Source organism: Lissotriton vulgaris, chromosome 8, assembly GCF_964263255.1.
Source record: "Lissotriton vulgaris chromosome 8, aLisVul1.2, whole genome shotgun sequence".
Classification (NCBI taxonomy): Eukaryota; Metazoa; Chordata; class Amphibia; order Caudata; family Salamandridae; genus Lissotriton; species Lissotriton vulgaris.
This window is the reverse complement of record NC_141696.1, coordinates 533,015,350-533,034,458: the sequence shown is the minus strand read 5'-3', so window position 1 is coordinate 533,034,458 and position 19,109 is coordinate 533,015,350. Positions and strand designations below refer to the sequence as shown.

The 19,109-nt window shown below is 45.2% G+C and overlaps 1 protein-coding gene across 1 annotated transcript in view; it reads right to left on the bottom strand.

Moving 5' to 3' along the window:
- Nucleotides 1-19,109, bottom strand: part of ZRSR2 (zinc finger CCCH-type, RNA binding motif and serine/arginine rich 2) — a 170,931-nt gene that overhangs the window by 23,382 nt on the left and 128,440 nt on the right. The window contains exon 9 of the mRNA XM_086934342.1: nucleotides 9,221-9,276. Within this exon, the coding sequence (XP_086790468.1) occupies nucleotides 9,221-9,276 (56 nt within the window). The remainder of the gene's footprint in view (nucleotides 1-9,220; nucleotides 9,277-19,109) is intronic.

Sequence of the window (19,109 nt, the reverse complement as noted above, 5' to 3'; positions counted from 1 at the left end):
ATGCACAAGGTGACAGGCACCGCGCAGTGCCTGCCACCTTGTCTATGCCAATGTGCACCCCCCAACATCCTGGGGGCCTGCTACAGGCCACCCAAAAGCAAAGACTGCATGCCTTTCCATGGTGGCAACGCCGACATGGAAAGGCTGATCTTCACCATCATCCTAATATGGATGGCGGTGTCTTCAAGACACTGCCACCATATGAAACATATTTTCCGCTTGGTCGACGAGTCGACCGGCGGAAAAGTGGCAGACGGTCTTTCCGTCCGCAGCGGACCCCCCAGCCATACTAATGTGGTGGTTTTTTTTTTTAGGTATGGATGGCGGGCGGATCGCCCCCGACGGGCCAGCAGTGGCTTCTGCCGGCCCGGGCGATCCGCCCGCCATCCTAATGGACCCCCTAGTGTTCTTTTTACATGCAGCCCCCATTTCCTTCACAATTAATAAGATGATATCAAGTACAAGTAAATGAAATACAGTAGAAAGAACTATTTACATTAAAACATCATGCAACTTACAAACACATGGAAAACAAAGTATCTGTAAAACTATAACATAATGCGATAATATTGTTATACATTAAGTTGAGTTGGATTATATCTTTTTGAACCATCAATGGAGAGAACCTATTGTGTAAACTTCATACCACACACAGCAAACTTGGAAACCTGACTTATAAATCAACACAATCACAAATATACTGATCCAACAGGTTATAACAAAGCAATAATGGTTCATCTTTAAGTTTGAAATGAAACCTATTTGTAACATATTGTTGGCTACTCCCAAATCTAGCCATATTGTTATATCATTAATGTAATGTAAGTCAAAGTGGCTTCAATAGACGTCCAAGTATATTAAAGTATTTTATGGTCTTCTCATCATAAAAAGACCTGGGGCTCTAAAACAAATAGGGAACACTTTGCCCTCTCTGCACCATGGCATATCTTTAACTAGGTAAGCTGGGTGTAGGCTGGGACTGTGCACTTTGAAACAAAGCGCTGTCCCCAGCACAGGCGTAAACTCTCGTCTCCATGGAGGATAGAAAATTAGTGAAAGGCATACCAGTTGTTTGAAGCCATTTTCGATTTTTCACTGCACTAGGAGACGCAGTTTTAAATTTATGGAGGATTGGCAACCCCCCTGCAGGTGGGTGCAGTTAGTTACGGCATCTGCCTGCAGAGGGATGCCTGGCAGATCCCTGGAGCCTGGTTTCCCCCTCTCAAAAGGCGCTCTCAGGGGAATGCGAGGAACTAGTGCGTCACCTTTTCATTTCAAGTCTCCTTGATGGTTTGTCTGCCTCTGGGTCCACATCTGTAATATTGAGAAGGAGTAAAAGGAAAGGATTCGCTCATTTGCACTGCATATACCCCCTTGGGAATGCGCCATTGCTAAATGTGCATATTACAGAAGAGACTGTGTGCAGCCTTTTCTGGATTATCAAAATTCCATGGGGCACAGAAATTCGGCACACATGCCTGGTGCTCCCCTGGAGCACTTTGGGTATTGCAGCCCTTGAAGTGGAATTCATGAAACACTTCCTCCTCCAGGCTCACTGCCTTTACGGTTTCTGCCTCACACTTAAACATGTACCAAATACATGAGATACAGAGATAGGGGGTGTCATGACCTTTTGTGTGCATCACATTTAAAGCCCATCAATCGTACTTAAGACATTCTTCTTGTGCAAATGCTATGACAATATCCATGAACTGTGTAGTTTGAAATGTTCACTGCAGTATGAAGAAATGATTACAGATGTAGAGACTTTGATTTAACATTCTTATAAGCCTTGCATTGCTAACCCTGAGGACATTGTCATCAAAACTAAGCACAGATTCCCAGGGTCCTGCTGCAGCTTCATAATAACAAGAAAGTGCATGCAGCTTTAATGGTGGTAGTCGATGTGCCAGAAATTATTCATACTACTACATTAATTCGCTTGCTCTCCCTTTCTAAACAAAAAAAAAAAGCAGATGAGGTTGAAGCAAGCAGATACTTCTTAATCGCTGTGCAGACAATTACAGAACCCAGCTAAAAATCTTACTTAATGAAAGATGTTGCTTGCTCCGGAAGCTTATCTTTTTTCAGTAATGGTAGCCTTAGAGGTGGTAAGATAAGTCTCTGTTGCTGGCTCAACTGGAATGCAAAAGGGTCAGCTTTGACAGTGTGTTGCAAAGTTTCAAAGATCACTGACGTGCTTGGATGAGGTGTAAACATAGACAAAGGTTGCTGTTACCCTACAAATATATTATGGATGGTGGTTACATTTTCAAAATGGGCGAAATCCACAAGAAAGATGTCACTGAGACTACAGGTATGCTTCTTTTGAAATGTATATGGCTTCTTACAGTGGGAAATTGTCTCAGCGCGTGAGATCACATTCGAGTGCGAGACCTGCATCTATAAAAGGACTCTGAGCAGAGATGTGGAATCCTTTGTTGTCTCTTTTTTTCCACATCAAGCAGCTCCTCAATCATGTAGTGCTCAACATCAATGTCAATCAATCTGATGTGGAATGGGACCTCAAAGATGAACATTCTGATTGCAAACATTTTCTATGGATCACTTCTTCAAAACTTTGACTGGGTGGCGGGGGTGGAGGGAGCAGGGGAAGTACTTCACACAGGGCAAATTTGAAGGATGGGACCCTGAGCCTATCTCTGACACTGAAATCGACCTTGGAACCCAAGACCTTCACTACCCTAAACTATTATATGGGCCATATTTAGCAAAAAAGCGAATTCCTACATAGGAAGTCACGCTAAATAAAGAGTCCAAGGGTACTTCTCTCATTTCTCCTCTCCCTGGAAAAGCATATCACAAAAAAGGGAAGGGATGCTATGCAAGGATAGTCATAAAGGCAGAAAACCAGAGCTACGTGACAAGTTGTCTGTTAAAAATAACAAGAAAGGTGAATAGACTAAGGTGTTTAACACAATATAAATATGTTAGTAAAGGTACTGAAAAGACAAAGGCCGGTGCTCATAGATCCTTCTCACAGGAGCGGAAAAATTATCTGATCTTAAATATTCTCAGCTGTGCATTGCAGGGCTGTGGAGATTTGGGCTCCCTCAAGGAACAGTGGTTCTTTTCTTGCTTTAAAGATGTTGAAGATGCAGCCACTTTGACTCCATTCTTCTTTTTTTTTTTTTTTAAAACCTTTATTGACATTTCAACCAAGACAACTATGGGCCTACAACCCCCGGGGCCGGCCGCTAAGCAGTTAGAGTAATAGAGAGCAATTTTTAATCACATGCAGCACCTCGGGGAGCAGATTCTCCATGCTAGTATACTCTTGGCCACTGAGCAGCACAATTAGGAAAACAGGATATAAAAGGTTTTCATTTTATAATATAGGATGGAAGGATCAGGTGCCGAACAATTTCCTAGCAGCGAAAAATGGCAGGCAGAATAGTAAACGTGTCAACAATAAACAGTAATCGATCAAATCAATGGTGCTGAAACAGGAGGTTCAGGATGTGGAGGAATATCACGGTCAATTCGCGCCTGTAGTCCCCTGCCCTAAGACCCAGAGAACACCCCGAAAATTGAGGCACAGATGAAAAAGCAGTGATTGATACCAAAGGAAACCCACTGCACTGACCCAAGAAAAGAAAAAGATAAAGAAGGATAAGAGAAGAAAAAAAGAGGCCATAGAAACAAATTAAAAACGAAAAATCCCCTCCCCCAACCCCCCACCCTGCACCCCTGCAGATGACTACGGCCCCCCCCCCCCAGCAGTGTGCCTGTCGCCCGAGAACCAAACCCGAATTATAGAAGAAACAGAGAAAAAAAGGAGAAAGAAAGGAAACCCCACCTAACGGGGAAATGGAGGAGGGCAATAGTCTATGCGCTCCTGGTCTCTCCCCCCGCCCTAACCAAGGGGGCCCCCCTAGGCCAACACAAATAAAGTTGTCCACCATACAAAATACCCCGGGGGGAACCACCAACCCTCCGCCCCGGAATCCGTCTGTTAATGAGGCAGTCCAGTTACCAATAGATCCATCGTAAACAATTCAACCCGCAATCTCAGCCTTGGCCCCTTCTTACAAAGTTGCCGAGTCCTTCGGATAAGAAAAGCCCCATCCCCGGAAAGTCAAAGTTCACACAGAAGCAGCCGGAGCTTGAGTCGGCAAATGGGAGATGATTAGCAGATCCCAACACACACGGCTTGCACCAACGATGTCCCTCCCAGTCTCCGAAGCCAAGCATCGATCCATCCGCCATGTTGGGAGACCGATTGGGGAGGGGGTGCGACTCGTTCCGGTACAGATCAAAATGTGAGCCAACAGTGTCCAGGATGGGGGAAGCAGTGAAATGCTCCGATAACTGTAGGACCGATGTTTCCGAGAACGTAGAAGAGTCACAAATCTCAGCACACACGATGAGTACCATTTCTTCGGGGGCAGGCACAGCTTCCAGCACCAGGTCCAAACGCGCCTGTAGGGCTTCCACCAGGGAGCAAGTCGGCTGCCGGGTCTCAGAGAGCAAGTCAGGGCTTGCTCCCGGTCCTATGGTCCCATCTGTTGCAGTCAGCCAATGATTGACCTGGGCCCTCACCATCGCGTGAAGCGCCGCAAGTTCCGCCATAACCATCCGCAAGGAAAGGCCACATTGAGTCCGTTCCGCCAGGCTCCATACGGCTGCAGGCATAACGATCCCCGTGGAGAGGCACACTCTCCGGGGCAGGATACGCCGGGGCAGAAACAAGCCGTGAGGGACGGGCCAGCAGCGCGCAGCAACGCGCGGTGGGACCTCTACCCCGGGGCACCAGCGGTGCTATTGCTGGGCCTCCGGGCCGGGCTCCCCGCGATGCAGCACCGCGCGCCACCCATTGCCTCACCTCAGGTACAGCACCAGGCAGCAGATGGTTGCAAAGTAGTCCAGAGAAAGTTTCAAATGTTCCAAGGACAGGACCCAACCACCCTCAGCAGTCCGTTGTTGTTCACTTTGGACCCGGGTAGACCAGCAATCGAGACCCCGGCTTCCTGTCTGGGTTAGGCCTCAAAACATTTTCGATGTTACTTCACCCAAGAACATCAGAAAAATTCTGTGAGCACAACATCGGGGTGCCGACTAGTTCACCCACACGAATCCGGGGCAGGAGATCAGGATATTCGACAGGATAAGCGAGCGTAGGACGGGGGTCAGCGGAGCCGGGAGACTATGCGGCCTTCTTGGTTGGTGTCGTAGCTCCTCCTCTGATCCATTCTTGTTCACTTCTTGACAAGTATCTTTTAAAAAGGAATTCAAAAGTGCTGAATCAAAGCGGAATGAATGAATAATCTTTATTGCTCAGTTAATTAAAACTTACATTTCTATCAAAATACCCACACAAAAATCCCAATTTAAAAACACCATCCAATAAAATCCATCATTTACATATACCTATACAGTTTTCATTCCTTTGATATAAAACTTTTTTTGTCGCGCTTGGGTGCCCCAACCAGGAACCGTACTCGGGTAAACCACGATCAACGTCAAGTAAATGGTATTTAAAAGGAATATACAATGAAACATCACATGGTAGGATTGCTAAAAGGAATATTCTAAAAAGGCCAGATGGTGCCATAGCTTACGATCTTTCGGACAACACTGCCTCGTCCATAAGGGATGAGATATTTTTCCCAGATTAATTTAAAACTGTTAAAAATTGGTTGTGAAAGGGTTAAAGCTTAAAGATCCTCTGCTTTGAAAGGGGTTAAGGCTAGGTTTGCCTGAATGTGTCTTGGATCACTTATGGCTTTCCACACAATAGAACTCAAGGTAAGTCTTGGGTCGTTTTTTTAGCTTATAACAGCATTTCAAATAAGAACCCATGCTGCTTATTCTCGGACTCCTGAGGCTGAACTCAAGGCAAATTTGAACAGGATAGGCCCGAAGAGGAAGATTTAACAGGCATCGGTATGACCCTGCTATAGCATTACTAGGTGTTTTATGCACTCTTCCTCTCAAGGCCTCAACTCCATATATGAGAGAAGGAACATGTTTAGTAGTGGCTGGAGAGACAGGCCTTTCAAACAAAACCGTAGGGTGTTAAAAGCGGCATATGTTTGTTGTTTCTCTTTGTATTGCACAGCTGTTTCACAAGAGCAACTCTTGAAGTCACCCCCAAATATTTGTATTCCGCCACAGATTCCACAGCTGACCCATCTAGGTAGAATGTAGGTGGTGGGGATCTTCTCTATATCAGTAACATTGTTTTTGTTTTGTTAAGATTGACGCAGTCCATGTTTTTCAGCTTACTGCGTGGTTAAGTTAATCAGGTGCTGTAGGCCGACTTTGGTATAACTAATCAAGAAGACATCATCGTGTACGTCATATGTGAAGCGCTAAATCCAGCCACCATCGGGAATGAGAATTTACGCTATTTAGAGCTGTTGTCATCTCTGCAAGACACAAATTAAAAAGAAACGGGCCAATACACATCCTTGCTTTAGGTCATTACTTGTCTGTATCTTTTTGTCACCCACTGGACCTTTTCCCAGCCTTACACTTGTCCATGTATCTGTGTACAGCAACCAAATAGCTCTTAAAAGGAGAGGAGAAATCCCCCTGCTTTGCAACTTGAACAACAGGATATTTTGCTGTACCGCATCAAAGGATGACCCAAAGTGCACATAACACAGGTGTACATTTAAAGAGCGGCAACTAGCTTGTGAAAGCCATTTCTGAAGTCCATTTGGATTATTTTCAAAGCAAAATTTTTTTAGATAATATTGCCTACCTAAAAGCAAATATATGAAAGGATATTTAGTACCAGAGTTTCTCTTTGTAAAGGTGTTTTGTTTTGGGATCCTACAGATAGGAATAGTTTACCAGTGGTAAGGAATTCAGTGATTATTTCTATCAGAGAAATTTTTTACCAAAAGTTTACAGGGGAGTTCACTGGGTCACTTTTGAAGTCTGTTAGGTTAATACTCTTCGGAACTTATATGAAACAGAACAAGAGGGACATAATGTTCCCTTAACAGCCTTGTAGTTTCACTTATTAGTGCAGTGGCGCACATGTCTAGAGAGGTAATTATACTGGAGTGCATTCTTTTAAGAAATAGACCCTTCACCATGAAATAGCTAGAACCATTGCAGATCATTAAGAAGCATGGGTTCCTTTTGAATGCATGAATAGGGAAGCGTCCATGAACTACAATAGAGGTGCACTAATGCATCATCTTGAAAAGGTAGTCTCTGTTGCTTATCACATATCACAGTGGATATGGAAGCTGTGTCTTGCTAGAAGTGGGACTCTTAGTGAGGCTGGTACAGGGTGCAGTGGAGAGACACAAGGAAATGAAAATCCACTACTACACTTGAAGACAAAGAAGAGGTGCTTGGCTGATGCCACACTACACCAATAGTTTAAACACCCCAGGCCAGACCTGTTTCCTAAAAGATCATCGCATCCAGAGGAGGAGTAAAACCAGAAAGGGAGACATGCATCTGTACCAGAGCTTATGAGATGACATGCAAACAGAAACCACAGGTACCAAAAACGTCAAGCATCACCATTGATTACCAATGGAGAGTGCCACAGTAGGTCCTCACTTCATTCATGCGAATAAAACCGTACATGACTACAATCTTTTGTATGGCGGTCCTACGCGCCTGTATTACCAAGGATTGGATATCTCCAGATCCGCTGCTATTTTCATCCTGGAGGGCACAGTTGATATCAATGTATAATATTGAAGTTTCTATACTCAAAGCCAAGAATACTCGCAAGAGGATAAGAGGGTTAGAAATATGGGCGCCCATAACTGATTGGATTTAATGTATGGTAGAATTGTTTTTTTTTTCTTTGCTTGCATATGTTGACAAGAATGATAAATTGTATTTTTTTTTTTTAGTTTTAGATTCATGTAAATCTTCCTGGATGTTACTTATTATTTGGTTACCTGTTCAAATTGCATTCTTATGGTTGCTGTCTCTTTGTTTATTGTTTTTGGTCTCTGTTCATCCTCTGTTCCTCGCATAAAAAATAAAATTAAGACTACAATCTACTGCCCTGCATCCCACACACTGACATATTGTCCCCATGCAGTCACACAGCTATTTCCCTCAACCAACCCCTGCTATATTCACATACTGCCAATCTCACACAGCCATCACACACTTCCCCAGGCCATCACAAGCTGCTGCATGCCATCAGAAGCCACCCCATAGCATCACACGTCACCACATGCCATCACACGTCACCACATGCCATCACACACCACCCCAGGCGTTACCCTGCCACTCCAGGATATCACACACCAATCCAGGACATCACACATCAATCCAGGCCCTGTACACATTACACAGCACAAAATATCCATGCACAATACCTACTGCTGTTATACCCTAAACACTGCCCCTCCCTAAAAAATGCCCCAGCTTACCATAGAAGTGCTCCTGTCTCAACAAACTACTACTGTCCCCCATCCTGGATTATTTCCACACACGTACTCATTTATTCATCCATGCATTCCATTCATCCAAGTTAATTAATTCCATCCATCTGGGCAGCCATACATCTTCCCTGAATTTACCCATCCATATATTTATGCAGCTATTAACTCCTTAAGGATTATTGTACTATCCTATATATATTTGCTAAATCCATACTAAAAACAAGCAATGTGCTATTCTGAAGACAAAGTCAGGGACAATTTAGGATACCAAAAGTTAAACATACTCTAAAACGTTTGTAAAATGGACATGTGGGCCCTCATTACAAGTTAGGATGATCATGGTGAGGTATTTACCATACTTGGCAAACACCATCACCTCGGGGTAAGGTGGGTGTGGTAAATACCGCCTATTACATGTTTTCCAACTTGAAAAATGAGGTGCGACATGCATATACAGTAATCATCATTCAGAATATTGTATGTTATGCTGTTTTACTGGCCTTTTCACCTGCTAAATTTTAGCAGGTATGACCTGCCAGAATTTACCAGGGGAAAACTGTGAGTGTGAGAATTATCAGACAACTCTTAATTCTGATCCTGAATAGGGGCTAATCCTAGTGCTTACAGGGCAATGTATTCACATACAAAGAACGTACTTTGAGCAATTTCTAAAAGGATGCTATGTATTAGCAAAATTCACAAATAGTAGTGGCATTTTAAAGCATTATATTCTGGCAGGTAACTTATGAACGAAGTAAGCATCAGAAAATATCCGTAAAAATCTGTCAGGGAACATTTTAAATATGAACTAAGGGTATTATGCTTACGTTTGATATTGGACATAAACGTTTCCTCTCAGGTGTGGTTCAAAATTGCAACTGACCTGAAAAATAAAACAAAAGTTGAGAAATCCCATAGAGATTCAGCACATTAGGTTTATAAGGAAAACATGACAACATAAAACCATACTGACATTAGCAAAATAAAATCTTAAGGGATTTATGCATGGAGGCATCCTACAATTTATTGAGAACATTCCACATTACGATAATTATTTGTGTCTTCTGAATTTAAAAGCTTCGCATTCATAACTACATTTGATTTTATTATGGGCTGGTTTTAATGTACCAAAAGACCAAAGAAATACTATCCGCTTTCAGTGCTATATGAATGCTGCAATACAATACAAGTGTTCTAAACAAAACGGAAGAATTGACATGTTGGGAACAAAAAGAAGCAGGACCAGACTCGTAATCAGTACCTTAGTGCAATTTTCATAAAGCTCAATCTTATCTTATGGAAAAAAACAATAATGTGGTTATACAGGTAAGTACACAATTTACAGTTCCAGTCTTCGAGACCAAAAGTCACCAAAGTGCAAGGGTCAGGTGAGTACCAAAACTACACCACCAGTGGCACAGGGGTGGCCGGGTTCAAAGGTCAAAATCAGAGTTTGCCCCAATGCTTTCAATGGACACTAGGGGTGCTCGAAGCCACACTGCTTGCAGGTAGGTAAATTGGTTGCAGGGGCCAAAATGTGGGGGTAAGAGCAAGCACTGGGGGCCACGAAGCAGCTCCAAACATACACCACCAGCGGCACAGGGGCTGCTGGGTGTTGGGCACCCAATGCTTTTCAAAGGATAGCTTGCTTAGGATAAACAGGCTGCAGGTGTCGCACCAGAGGCTGATGAAGGGAGATCAGCAACAGAAGATGTAAGTAGAGGTGTAGGGAGTCGTACGGGCACCGTCGGTTCAGTTCACTAAGGCCCAGGGGCTTCGGGTGCAGGGGCATCCGTAGATGCCGGATTCTTCTTATCTGAGCTGGTTGTGGTCAGGGAGGAGTCTCTGGATTCAGGCTGCAGTCGTTGTCGTGGAGTCCAGGAGGGGTCAGCCAATGCTGGACTTGAGGTCAGGATCACTGGGGAACCTGTTATGTGTTAGTTGTCCACCAGGAGACGGGCCAGACGTGTCGGGTGCAAATTGAGCAGGACTGGTGGATCTCCAGGGCAACGGAACCCTTTGTGTAGATCTCTTGGAGACAGATCCACTGCTCTTGTGAGTCTCTGGTCTTTGAGGACAGCAGGCAGTCTTCCTCAGGTTCTGGAAGTTGCTGGCTGCAGGTCAGGCTTCGTCTTCTTTTGCAGAGTCTTGGAAGCTGGAGACAGGCTGTAGGGCTGGGGTCAAGTCAGTAGTAGTCTTCAGGCTTCGATGCATGGAGTATTCTTCGTCCTTCTCCTTAGGTCGGCAGGAACAAGTTTCCCGGTCTGAGGGGGCCATCTAAATACTAAATTTAGGGGTGCTTTAGGGGAGTAACTGGGTTGACTACACCCTCAAATTTGCAACCCTCCTGTGGGAGTGGGCATAGTCCTAGACCTGACTGCTCTCCCCATCTTCAAGCTAGCGGGAACTGTAAGATGTGTTTCACCTCGCCTCCCACCTTAGGAGTGGAGTTGGCAGAGGTGGGCACACCTCCTATCCTTCTAGGTTTTCACTCAAGGTTTCCCACCCCCAAAGTAGGGGTGTAAACCCGGGACTGCCATCTGCTGCTAGCAGCGGAGGCTGGGGGTTGCATTACAAAGGTGGCAGGCCTTTAAAGCTTCACCTCACCCCAGGATGTGCATTAGGAAATAGAAAGCAGAGGCTCTCGACCCAGGGGTCCAGGAACATGTCTGGTGGTGGCAGGCTGCCTACAGCCAGTCTGTGACCACACCGGGGTTGGTAGGTTTTCAGGGGGAACCTCTGAGGTGCCCTCTGAATACATCGTTTAATAAATCCCACACTGGCATCAGTGTGGGTTTATTGAGAGGAGTACTTTGGTACCAAACACTCCTAGTTTCAGAGAAGTCATCATGGTGCTGAGGAACTCAAGCTATCAAGTTTCCACCACACGTACTCTCTATGTCTTCCCTGGCACCTGCAATATCTAATAATGGACTTAAATATTGTAGGGGCATATTTGCTCATGCAGATATGCCCACACCTGGGATATACTGCACTCTGCCTAAGAGCTGTGAGGTCTGCTAGATGGGTGACTTACCTATACCTGAGGCAGTGATAGTTGGCATGGCGCACAGGCAGTGTACCAAGTTGACTTTTTCGCTTTGTCTGCACCAGGCCCTGAATTCTGCAGAGCAGTCTGCATGGCCTAGGTGAGGGTACCAATGCCCTAGGTACCCAGGTACCATTTACTAGCGACTTACAGAGGGCCTGAAGAGCCAATTGTGAAACAGTTTTAGGTAAAGATCACTGGTACTGGGAACCTGGACAGCAGGGACCCTGTACTCTACAGTCAACATTGCATCAAAAAGTGTGTGTGTGTGTGTATGTGTGAGGGGGGTGGAATGCGAAGGGGGGCTGCAACAGAACCTCATTTTCTCACTACGACACTACTCCACTGATCATTACTCTATGCTACTTAACTCTACTCCATTCTATGCCACTTCACACTATACCGTACTCTACTCCACACCACTGTAGTGCACTCTGTGGCACTTCACTGTAGTTCTCTCTATGGCACACCAGACCACTCCACTCTATGACACTTAACTCCACTGTATAATTCATCAGGCCACTCTACTCTAGATCATAACACTCCACCCTACCATACTTTACCTCACTCTACTCCACTGTTTGACACACCACTCTACACAGCTCCACTCTGCTGCACTCTCCTCCACTTTATGCATCTCCACTCTACAAAACTATACTACACTCAATGTCACTCTACGAGACTGTACTCCAATATATCCCCGTATGCTCCACTCTACAACTCTGCACTCCACTGTACAACACTTTCCAACACTTTACGACACAGCACTCCACTGTAGTCTATGAGACCCCACTCAAATTCATGACACTTAACTCAACTCTACATTACACCAGAACACTCTACTGCTCTCTAATACACTCCATTGTATGAATCTATACTCCACTATATGCTAAGCCACTCAACTTTACTCAAATCCACTGTACGACACGGCACTGTCCTCCACTGTACGACACTCCTCCACTGTACGACACTAGACTCTACGAGTTGAAACACATTTTTATTAAAAATAAAAAAAGCATTGAAATTCATTGAAAAAAATAAAGGATAAAACTTAGTTATAGTTGGGGAACTTTTATTCTTTCTATATGAATCAAACTTAAATGAGCCAAACATAAGTAATTCTAATGTTATGGTTATATCTTACATTTATAATGTGTGCACCACAATTACATTACTATAACTTTATTTCTTTCTATACAAACTAAACTTAAAGTATATATTTTTTTTAAAGTAACAGTTAAACCTTAAATTTATAATTTATGCACTACCTTCACATTATTATAACTAATAATAATAGTTGAAAATCTGACAAATGTAACATTCAGTGGATTCTGCAGGCTGGTCAATAAGGGTTTTGGAAGTTTGGTCTCAGTGATAGAAATCTTTGGATGTGTAGTTGATAAAAATATATGGATAAAATAGGTTATCATACAGCACAGGGATGTTAACTGCAACCAAAGGACAGCTACGCTAGACTAGCATTTCAGATACCTGAACCTATAGAAGATTTATGCATTTCTGGTATCCATGAGCAGATGAGACATAGGCCAAAGCAGATGTGGATCAAAATCGGCAAGAATATGTTTCTGTGACAAAGAGAGGGAATAGTGGGAATTACCACACTTTGGGAAAAAATGATGAAAATCTCACAATCGTTACTTTCAGCACCCTATCTTGGCCAGCCATTGAAACTTTAGGATCGATAGATGATGAAATATATTGTAGTGGCAGCATTCGCCAAAGCCTTGGGGTGATACCGGCAACTGAAAGACAGCTTCCCATAACTAGCATTTTGCTCTAGTTTGCTTTTGAAATATATAGAATGAACTGCACGCAGCTGAACGACTGTCTTAACCGTAACCCAAAAAAAGTTCACACATGCCTGATTACCCCATACTCAGGGACCCCAGAGAAATTTAGATTTGGACGAAGCTCAGCAGGGATTTTTCATGTATGCGAGAGACTGGAGATAATTGCTAAAAAAATCAAACAATCGTCATGTTCAGTGCATGCTCCTGGAACGCCTGCCAGAACAAAGGAAGTCTGGGTTTGCACCATTTGATTCCTTAGGCTGCACAGAATTAGAAAATGTATAGTATTTACACCTTCCATATAGTCCTGAATTTGATATCCATTGTCAAATGAACAGTGCACCATAAACTGTGATTCTGCCAAAATTTAGTGATCTGCGCCTAGATTGTTTAATTGATTTGCATACTACATTCCCATGGAAAACCAACATATATTTGGTATTGCCAAACTCCAGATATTATGGCAACATTTCACTCATTAGCATTCCATGATGCAGGCTTGCCCTTTTAAGCAATGCAACCCAATTTTGTGCAAATTTGTTGAAAAATGAGAATATGTTCACATTCTGTATTATGTCTTCAGATGCAAACAGTTATTTTTGTAGGGTTTGCATCAATATGCCAAAAAACACTTTTATAATGGACTCCCCACTTTAGCTATGCCTAGCAGGGATAGTAGAACCTGAAGGGGTTGCGACAAAAGTGGGTCCAATACCTTCTCGGCAAAGAAAACTCAAAAGCATTTCCATTTGGAATTATTAGTCCTAATGGTGGGAAAATTGCCAGCTCGTACAAAGATCTGTCTGCATTTAAAAGGAATGGACAAGAATCTGAACTCTCGTGGTAAGGAACCGCTTTGAATTTCAAAGACTTTAGGTTGTGGTGTAACATCTGTCCGAGCTGCTGTATATTACTTCAAGGTGAATGATAAGACAGCCACAGAAAATAGGTGAACAAAAACTTAGAATCAAAGTACATGGTTCACTCTCACCTTTTTGATGACCCTCAAGACCAGTAGAAAAGGAGGAAAGATGTACCAAAAGGCATTGAAAATCCACCCTCCTGTGACAATGGCTGTCAGTGTCTGCTGTGAATTTCTTATTCTGATGAGTGGTGACTGGTAGATATCTGCATTCTATCACTGCCTAACCTGCCGTGAGGGGAACGGCCAACGTGATCAGCGAACTTACCCCTGCTTTGCTCCACAACCGCGCCGTGAGGGAAACGGCCAGCGCTCATACCGCCATCCACCACGTGCAGCAGCAGCTGGGGAACTACATCACCCAGCTGCCCCGGGGGTGGACGCGGCGGGCGTGACGACGGACACGCGCCAGGAGGCGCTTCATTAGCAGGGAGCGCCGAAGCGCTCTGGGGACATTCTATCACTGCCTAACCTGCCGTGAGGGGAACGGCCAACGTGATCAGCGAACTTACCCCTGCTTTGCTCCACAACCGCGCCGTGAGGGAAACGGCCAGCGCTCATACTGCCATCCACCGCCATCCACCCGGTGCAGCAGCAGCTGGGGAACTACATCACCCAGCTGCCCCGGGGGTGGACGCGACGGGCGTGACGACGGACACGCGCCAGGAGGCGCTTCATTAGCAGGGAGCGCCGAAGCGCTCTGGGGACATTCTATCACTGCCTAACCTGCCGTGAGGGGAACGGCCAACGTGATCAGCGAACTTACCCCTGCTTTGCTCCTCAACCGCGCCGTGAGGGAAACGGCCAGCGCTCATACCGCCATCCACCGCCATCCACCCGGTGCAGCAGCAGCTGGGGAACTACATCACCCAGCTGCCCCGGGGGTGGACGCGGCGGGCGTGACGACGGACACGCGCCAGGAGGCGCTTCATTAGCAGGGAGCGCCGAAGCGCTCTGGGGACATTCTATCACTGCCTAACCTGCCGTGAGGGGAACGGCCAACGTGATCAGCGAACTTACCCCTGCTTTGCTCCACAACCGCGCCGTGAGGGAAACGGCCAGCGCTCATACCGCCATCCACCGCCATCCACCCGGTGCAGCAGCAGCTGGGGAACTACATCACCCAGCTGCCCCGGGGGTGGACGCGGCGGGCGTGACGACGGACACGCGCCAGGAGGCGCTTCATTAGCAGGGAGCGCCGAAGCGCTCTGGGGACATTCTATCACTGCCTAACCTGCCGTGAGGGGAACGGCCAACGTGATCAGCGAACTTACCCCTGCTTTGCTCCACAACCGCGCCGTGAGGGAAACGGCCAGCGCTCATACCGCCATTCACCGCCATCCACCCGGTGCAGCAGCAGCTGGGGAACTACATCACCCAGCTGCCCCGGGGGTGGACGCGGCGGGCGTGACGACGGACACGCGCCAGGAGGCGCTTCATTAGCAGGGAGCGCCGAAGCGCTCTGGGGACATTCTATCACTGCCTAACCTGCCGTGAGGGGAACGGCCAACGTGATCAGCGAACTTACCCCTGCTTTGCTCCACAACCGCGCCGTGAGGGAAACGGCCAGCGCTCATACCGCCATCCACCGCCATCCACCCGGCGCAGCAGCAGCTGGGGAACTACATCATCCAGCTGCCCCGGGGGTGGACGCGGCGGGCGTGACAACGGACACGCGCCAGGAGGCGCTTCATTAGCAGGGAACGCCTCTCGCACCCGCAAGTCGCGCGCGGGAGAAGCCCGGGAAAAGGGCGGGCCGTCTGTGGACTGCAGTGGACGGGCAGGCCACCCCACTAACATCTGTAGCTAAGGTGAGCACCTACTGTGGATCACAAAATGGGTGATAGTAATAATTATGATGTTGAAAACAAGGGTGTTGATACTTCTGTCTCCCTCATGACATCCTTTGAGTCATTGATAGACTCTGCTATTAATGAAATAGTGGAGACTGAGAGAAGGTTCTCGATGGGTTCCCTTTCCATCCACAATAAAACGAGTTCCATAAGCAGTACAAGCTGTGTTAATGGAGATGTACATCTAAACCCGGAAATAATTGTGGTAAAACCGTCACATCCTCCTGTCGACGTGCCCACTATTTTGGATGATGAAAATACTGTCACCTACATAGCACATGATCCCGCATCTACAATACCAGCGGCAGTAATGCCTAAGCCTATACTGACATTGACATCCCCAGTATCCCTCCAGACAGAGAGTGTTTCTACTATTACAACTAGTTCGCAGGATGATGTCATTACCCTGGACAACACTGATTCTAGCAGTAAAAAACCGGGAGGGGAAAAACGCAAAAGAGGCATAACTAAGCAAAGTGCTAATAAAAGGAAACAGCCTTTATTCCACAAAAATCAGCCCACACCGCAAAGTCTATGGAATAAAAATAAATCTTCGGGGGCACAAATCGTCCTTACAGAAGATAAAGACTCCGCTGACATGGACAGCATTTCCGATGCAACTATCAATCATCCTTGCGGGAATTCTAAAACCATATGGACTCAAACAGCAATAATGGGTGATAATTATAATCTCTCTAGACAGAACGGGAACCTCATAGAAACCATAGTGGATACTATTTTTAACCGACTTGAAAAGCAAATGATCAATCAGTTTAATAACGTTTTTAAAAGACTGGACAGATTAGATAACCTGGTCAAGACTGGAGAAATAAAAAGAAAGGGGTCAATCATCCTCGACCAAGTTAGAGCAGATCGCCTCTTGAAGGAATTGGAAACTGCAAACAATATACTGTCATCAAAGAAACAGGACATCATCAGCACTTTGGGTGGGGTACTGAGTAATTCTGGATCCCCATCCCGATCTATTGCGCCATCAATAACTCAACCCACAACTGCTAAAAGAGGGCCAACTATGAATAAAGCTAACTTGCCTATAAAACCAACTCCTATACCTGCTCCTAGAAAAGTTGCTATTCCATCTACTCCTAACATTGCTGTTCCAAATAGCAATAATGGCCCAACTAAACCCTCTACAGCTCCAAGACCGAATGCTGCCAATAACAACGTGGGTACTGGCCCTCAAGGGTCTATTAAACCATTTAAACATCAAGGACCAGACCTACACTTGCCACCGGATGCTTGTCCTTTTGTTTTGGTTCTAGCAGGAGTACCACCGTTGAGGGAGGACCAGGGGGAATCATGGGTGCAATTGCGAAATAAGAGCATAGACTGGCTGACCAAGCACAAAGGCGTTGGATTTGACATCTCAAGAGAGATTATATCTGCACGCAGGGTATCGTGGGTCAGGCCTCTACTCAAGGATAAGGAAGGTGACTGTATAGTTCTGAATTTTAAAAATCCTGGGACTGTAAGAAACCTCCTTAACAGAAACAGCAACTATTCTACCATTCCTACTGTTGCAACTATGTTACCCTTGAGTTACTTTTATAGACAAATGGCAACACAACCTCGACCACCTTTTATGCAATTCCAACCGTCATTAATGCATTCCCAACCACCATTTATGCATTTCCAACCACCCCCTATGCATTTTCGGCCACCACCTATGCAATTGCATCAACCTTATTTCCCATTCCAAATGTATAATAGATTTGCACCTCTTTCGGATCTGGATATGCAAGACTGACCACCTTTGACTATTTCTGTCGAACTATCGTTGACTCCGACATCCGAACCCCAGATTGTTTCACAATCCTCGCCTCAAAGCATCTTGAGTAATTCACCCCAGACCTTTACTCATCTGCCTCTGGACTCAGAACTATCTCTTGTCAGCTGGAATATAGCAGGTTTAAAATCCAAACTGAAAATTACAGAGTGGCTCAATTGGGTTGATAATAACTGTGATATATTGTTGCTACAAGAAACGTGGAGTACAACGTCACCAACAATTGAGGGTTTCTGTTGTTATAATCTCAAGGCTTCCCCGTCTCATATGGGTCGACCTAGCGGGGGTTTATCTATTTGGTCCAAAATAAAATGCGGGGTGCAAACTAAATTGATCCCTACACCGGGTAATTGCTGTTTTATGGCTATGAAGTACATTAACAGATTGAAATTATGTATTATTAATTTTTATAATAATGATTTTGTTAGCCGTCCAAATGGTAATTTTATGTTATTGTTTACTTTTATAGATGAAATCTTGGGGGGGCAAAAGTACGGACCCTTTGATGGTATCTGCATCGGAGGGGACTTTAATGCACATATGTATCGCTATAGCCCAATATGTAAAAACGGGGAAGAATTGAAAAACCATATAGCTTCCCGTGACCTAGTTAATGTTATGGAAATAGTAGGCACAAGTGCAAACAATATAACAACCCCCACTTTTATAGGTCAGGGCTGTGCCTCTACGATAGATTATATTTTCACATGCCCTACATTAAGTGACATAATTTTAAAAGCAGAAGTCGTCTGTTCCGCTTATAGCGACCACTACCCGCTTAGAATAAATTTACACAATCCCCAGACCTCAAAGGTTGCAGTGAAGCGAGAGGTTGGGCCTCAAAATCTAGCATTATCAACAGATAGATTGAGACTAGTATGGAAGGGAGTTGATAATAGAGGAATTCTCTCTAGAGTAATTAAAAAACATCCCGAGATAGTAGAGATTTGCCTGTCCCATACAAGTCCTAGTAATGAGGTGGTTGGCGCTTTTGGAGATTTATGCGGGCCATTAAAACTGAATCCTCCAAACCCGCTAGGCAGAATATATCCCAGGGTCCCCGCTGGTTTGACTCCTCTTGCTCCAAGGCCAATAGGGACTTGAGGGCAGCCCTTAATACCAGCCCAAGGGACCCCCAACTCGTGAGAGTATTAAGATCAAAATATAAAAGTGCCTTACGAACCAGATCTGAGGCCCTAGTAATTAATCACTGGGAATCCCTTACGCGTACCGCCACACTAAAGAACACAACTGGCTTCTGGAAAGAAGTTAAG